The following is a 5,487-nucleotide window of genomic DNA, read 5'->3' as shown; positions in this document are numbered from 1 at the left end:
TCTCTCCCTCTCTAGCAATCTACAGCAAACACACACACACACACACACACACAATACAGCGTGATTCAAAAGTCCCAAAGGAAAAATAAATCAAAATTCAAGGCAGGATAAAAAAACTATAAAAGATAATTGTGCTACACGATCAGTCTCGTGATCACATTAGAATTTGGCTTCAAAAGCTTGTGCCGGTGACGCTTCCACAGGGCCCTGCAAACACAAAACACATCATCAGTAACAGACATCACAGTAAAACGGCGCCCCCTGTTGGCCACAAACCAGTTTCATGCACACATCTGCAGTTAGTATGTTAGTGGGTTAAATGAAGGTTAAATGTTAGTACACATGGAACATCAAACTACAATACACACACACACACACACACACACACACACATGTACAAAGCTCAAGGGTGAAGCGTTCAGACAGAGTAGGCAAAAAATCATGAACATTGGACTCTGAGAGAGAATCAAAAGCACATCTGATAAGCGGTATAAGCGGTAATTAAAATGAGCCTCATCGATCGTGAATCAGAAGGGCTGATCGCGTGTGCCTGAACCACAGGAACCACAGTGAGCAATAAAATCAGGTAGTGATTGATTGATCACATGTGTGTGGAGGGGAGGAGAGACGTCCCACTGTGATCCTGAACGTCTGACCTGCCCAATGCTGCCTGTAGACACACACACACACTGATCTGTAAACATGAATGGATTTGGACAGATAGGAAACTAGAAGAGAGAATGAGACGATCAGAGGAGGTTGAGTTAAAAACATCCCATTCACGATGAGTGGAAAATAGAATAGAATAAGTGGAAAAATGGAAAGGAAGAACCGGATAAGTGGAAAAGAGGAATGAGTTTTTTTTTCCAGTTTTTTGAAAGAAATTTGTACTTTTATTCACCAAGAACACTGAGAATTGATCAAAAGTGTCATTTACAATGTTACAAAAGATTTCTATTTCAAATCAACACTGTTTTTTGCCTTTCTATTTTAAATAAAATTAATTATCATGGTTTCCATTAAAATATTTAAGCAGCACAATTGTATTTAACATTGATGTGTACAATTATTGTCATTTTATTTTAATATATATGCACAGGACTAAGTCATTCTACAACATTTACGAATTTGTATCCTGTTTACGCATTACCTGACTAGTTAAATTAGAATTTGTCTTTATATGCATTTGTCCCTCAATGTTGTTATTCTGTAAAAAAAAAAAAATTTTATCATTGTAATTATATTTTTTTTCTTTTCTTAATTGTCGTTGCTCTGTGTGTGCGGTGTAAAAGCAAAAACACTAAAATAAATGTAAAAAAAACAAAAAAAAACTGTATTTAAATTTTATTTTAATATATATGCACAGGACTAAGTCATTCTACAACATTTACGAATTTGTATCCTGTTTACGCATTACCTGACTAGTTAAATTAGAATTTGTCTTTATATGCATTTGTCCCTCAATGTTGTTATTCTGTAAAAAAAAAATTATTTTATCATTGTAATTATATATTTTTTCTTTTCTTAATTGTCGTTGCTCTGTGTGTGCGGTGTAAAAGCAAAAACACTAAAATAAATGTAAAAAAAACAAAAAAAAACTGTATTTAACATTGATAATAAGAAATGTTTCTTAAGCAGCAAATCAGCATATGAGAAGGCTTTCTGAAGGATCATGTGACACTGAAAATTGGAGTAAATTTTAAACTGTAATAACATTTCACAATATTACTGTTTTTATTGCATTTCAATCAAATAATCAAATGATCAAATAAATGCAGCCTTGGTGAGCAGGAGAGATTTCTTTCAAAACCATTTATAAAATCGTACCAACTCCGAGTCCAAACGTTTGAATGATAGTGTAGTGTATATGAGAGGAGAGAGACAATCAAATGGGAAAACAGAGAGAGTGAATGGAATGCTTGGATCAAGAAAACATGACATGGCGTGTAAAGATGAGCAGGACTGATGGTGAAGAACAGGATGAAATGTGTTTATAGAGCTGGTATGATTCTCAGAGTATTTCCCGTGTGTCATCCAATCACAGTGCTGGAATTTTAACACAATAAAAATTTCAAAAGCGCCTCGTCAGAAGACCCTAGAAAATCAGCAGAACATGGTAATGCTCCTGGCTGTGGACGTTTGAAACAACAGCTATCAAACCAAAAACACCTTTGAATGAACACTGAAGTTCAGGTTAAAACACAACAACACAGAAACATGAGATAGAAACATCAGGAGTGTCATTTTCTCTAGTATCTGCAGCACATGTTAGTGGACATGAAATGATTTCTGTTGTATCAATCTGACAAACAAGAGGCACACACTAGCAGAAAATACAAAATATGAACTTATTGCTGGATGGGAAGGTCATGTAAATCTTAATCTTTATATCACCAATATAACACATATAATGTATAAAGTGTAATTGTAAAGTGCAACTGTGTAAATGTTTTGCTGATACGTTTGGTTTGATACTTACGGCTGCCAGTGCTTGTTGGTTTGCCAGCTGTCTGCGCAGATCAGACTTAATACAGGCTGAGATAAAGAACAGAAATGCAATGAGACACACATAATTACATTTAACATGCACCAAACAATCTACTAAGATGACTGTTGCAACCTGTACGCTCTAGTCTATCTAATCAGTATCTAAATTGTGAATATAAAATCGATGAATCCCTCAAAGAACATGTCCAGGTCATATTTCACCTCAAAAATCTAAATAAATAAATAATTATTTTTTATTATTATATGGATTCCATTTTTATGCACTGTGAAATAATTTTTTTATTACAATAAAATATTACTCCCTTAAAAATTCTATAAATATTATAATATTTAAATAATGCAATAAATATTGACCCTAAAAAGGATATGATGTTCTTTGGGCAAAATAATAATAATAACAATAATAAATGCAGCATAAATGTTATATGAAGGACTCCTTTTATTGCCCGGAAAATTAGCTGAATATTAACCAGGAACAACCATTTAAATAACTGCAGCCAACATTATTATTGTAATTATACAAGTTTATAACCATGTGCCAACTAGCACCGACCTGGCATTTATGAAAAACATGCTTGCCCTGACAACACAGCTAACCATTTGATTAAAATCGACCTTCATTTTAGGAGCTTTTGACATGTACAACTAACTAATGTGAAGAGACACAGAAATCCCATCTGGCTCCGTGTTTGGACCTAGAAGGATTCTGGCTGTAACCGTCCCAAAACAATGTTGCTTTTCCTATATTTACACAACCCAGTGTTTTTGTTCCTGTGTTTAATAGCTCATACATTAACTGAAACATCAGAGGACACCGCAGCTTTCATAATGTCAAATGAATTTTAATATACAATGCTTTCCAAGAAGCATTATCATCACCAGGAAGCAAAACATTCAAAAGTAACTAGACCAAGAGTAGGGCCAGAGTAAAAAACAACAGTTTCACAATCCCTCAAATATAAGCTCAATACTCGATTAAAGAGGAACAAATGAGTATTGAACGATCTGCACCTGTAATGATGGTTCCTATCAGCAGGAAGGCACACAGGAAGAGATTTCCGGCCAGAGTATTAAAAGAGTCCATGATTTTCCCCTGACAGATCGTAAATATGATCCCGAATACCTGCAGTAAGAAATCACAATTATTAGGATTGCTGGTAACTCCATATAAACTCTCTAAAATAATATAAAACTCAATGCAAAATAAGACACAACTCTTAGAAATAACATAGTTATCATTAAATATCACACACAAACCTGTGCAGAGCAATTCAGAAGTCCTGAAGACGTCCCCTCAGACTCTGGGTAAGTCAATTCAACAGCAAACTCAAAACCGAGGGGAAGGTAACCCGTCATGAAGAACCTGCATAAATAACACACAAACAAATCATCTAGGGCAAACTTATATATACATTTATTTATATCTATATATATATATATAAAGAGAGAGAGAGAGAGAGAGAGAGAGAGAGAGAGAGAGAGAGGATTTTATTGTAACTCAGATATAACAAAACAAAACAGAAACAAATTGTAACAACAACAAAGAAAGAATAAAATAAAAGATGTTTTCCATTTGAAATCTTGTAGTACCCGAGGGTTCCTGCTGTGATGAAGACCACCCACAGGTGACCCAGATCCAAGGTAAAAGCATAAAGCACCAAACCCACAAGCGACATCACATACACGGCTAGAGTGGTTTGTCTGTGGAGACATGACATAACAGAGACATGGGACAGGGCTACATCTTTCATCAGGATCCAACATGTAAATCCTAGTATGATTGGGCAAAAGAGTTTTTTCATGTCATTCACAGCAGCTGCAAACACATGCAGATCCAGAAAAAAACATTTCAGTTTATTTCATAAAACAGCATCTGCTAAGTCTGAATCAAACATATATCTGGGTGTTTCATCAAAACCTTTTGGTTTTGGAGGAAATGATGGCACAACTGTTGGATAATCGCAATTTGTGTATCAAAATATATAAATAATTTTCACATCATAAAAATGTAAATGATTTATGATTGCTTTATTTTTGTTTAGATTATTGGTTCGAAAAATGTAATGTTTTTAACATGGATTTTTATATTTTTAAGACCGAACATCTGGGTTTAGGACAAGGAGAAAAACAATTAAATCTACACTACTATTCAAAAGTTTGGGGTCTGTACGATAAAAAAAATAAAAAAATTCACAAGGATGCGTTATATAAAAGACATTTATAAAGATTTCAATTTCAAACAAATGCTGTTCATTTTAACTTTCTATTCATCATAGAGCCCTGAAAAATAAAATCTATTACAGTTTTTACAAAAATATGAAGCACAACTGTTTTCAACATTGATAAAAATGAGCAGCAAATCAGCATATTAATATGATTTCTGAAGGATCATGTGACACTGAAGACTGGAGTAATGATGCTGAAAATTCAGCTTTGCATCACAGGAATAAATTATATATTCAAATATATTCAAATATAACACAGTTATTTTAATTTGCAATAATATTTCACAATATTACAGTTTTTTTATCAAATAAATGCAGCTTTGGTGAGCATAAAAGACTCTTTTCAAAAACATTTAAAAAACCTTATTGACCACAAACTTTTGAACAGTATAGTGTGTACATAAAAACGAATATTTGAAAAGTAGCAAAAGTACATATCAATAAACTCCAGTGACAATATGTCTGAAGTTGAAGAAACACACATTAACCATATTATTAATTTGTCATTTCTGCGAAATATTGTGTGTGGAATGTATAAATGTATGTTTTTATACTTAAAAACTTTTTGATCTTCGTTCTGCTGAACAAAAGAAACATCACAATGCCCAGGAGGGGAAGGTGTGCTGCGAGGGGTCAAATACACTAAAACAAAAGGTCACAGGGTCTCTAAAGTCTAGGTTCATGGGTCAGAGATTCAAACACCTGGACAAACACACTAAACCAACGAATATGAACAGACTCGTGGGGGGGGGGG

General features: G+C 33.9%; 1 protein-coding gene across 4 annotated transcripts in view; it reads right to left on the bottom strand.

The window, feature by feature from the left end:
• Positions 1–34: 34 nt before the first annotated feature.
• LOC107742711 (feline leukemia virus subgroup C receptor-related protein 2-like) overlaps positions 35–5,487 on the bottom strand; it is an 11,383-nt gene continuing 5,930 nt past the window's right edge. For 2 of the 4 annotated variants that reach the window (XM_016555742.1, XM_016555743.1), the window contains 4 exons: positions 4,099–4,209; positions 3,766–3,871; positions 3,520–3,631; positions 1,897–2,535 (listed from right to left, as the gene is read on the bottom strand). In XM_016555742.1, the coding sequence (XP_016411228.1) occupies positions 2,324–2,535; positions 3,520–3,631; positions 3,766–3,871; positions 4,099–4,209 (541 nt within the window). In that variant the 3' untranslated portion in view covers positions 1,897–2,323. Of the gene's footprint in view, positions 208–586; positions 671–1,896; positions 2,536–3,519; positions 3,632–3,765; positions 3,872–4,098; positions 4,210–5,487 lie in introns of those variants that run through there. The other 2 variants (XM_016555745.1, XM_016555744.1) reach the window with 2 other exon arrangements.

This window comes from Sinocyclocheilus rhinocerous, unplaced genomic scaffold (assembly GCF_001515625.1).
Source record: "Sinocyclocheilus rhinocerous isolate Xijiao unplaced genomic scaffold, SAMN03320098_v1.1 scaffold1038, whole genome shotgun sequence".
Classification (NCBI taxonomy): Eukaryota; Metazoa; Chordata; class Actinopteri; order Cypriniformes; family Cyprinidae; genus Sinocyclocheilus; species Sinocyclocheilus rhinocerous.
Note: the sequence above shows the minus strand (reverse complement) of the source record. Positions and strands in the feature narration are given on the sequence as shown.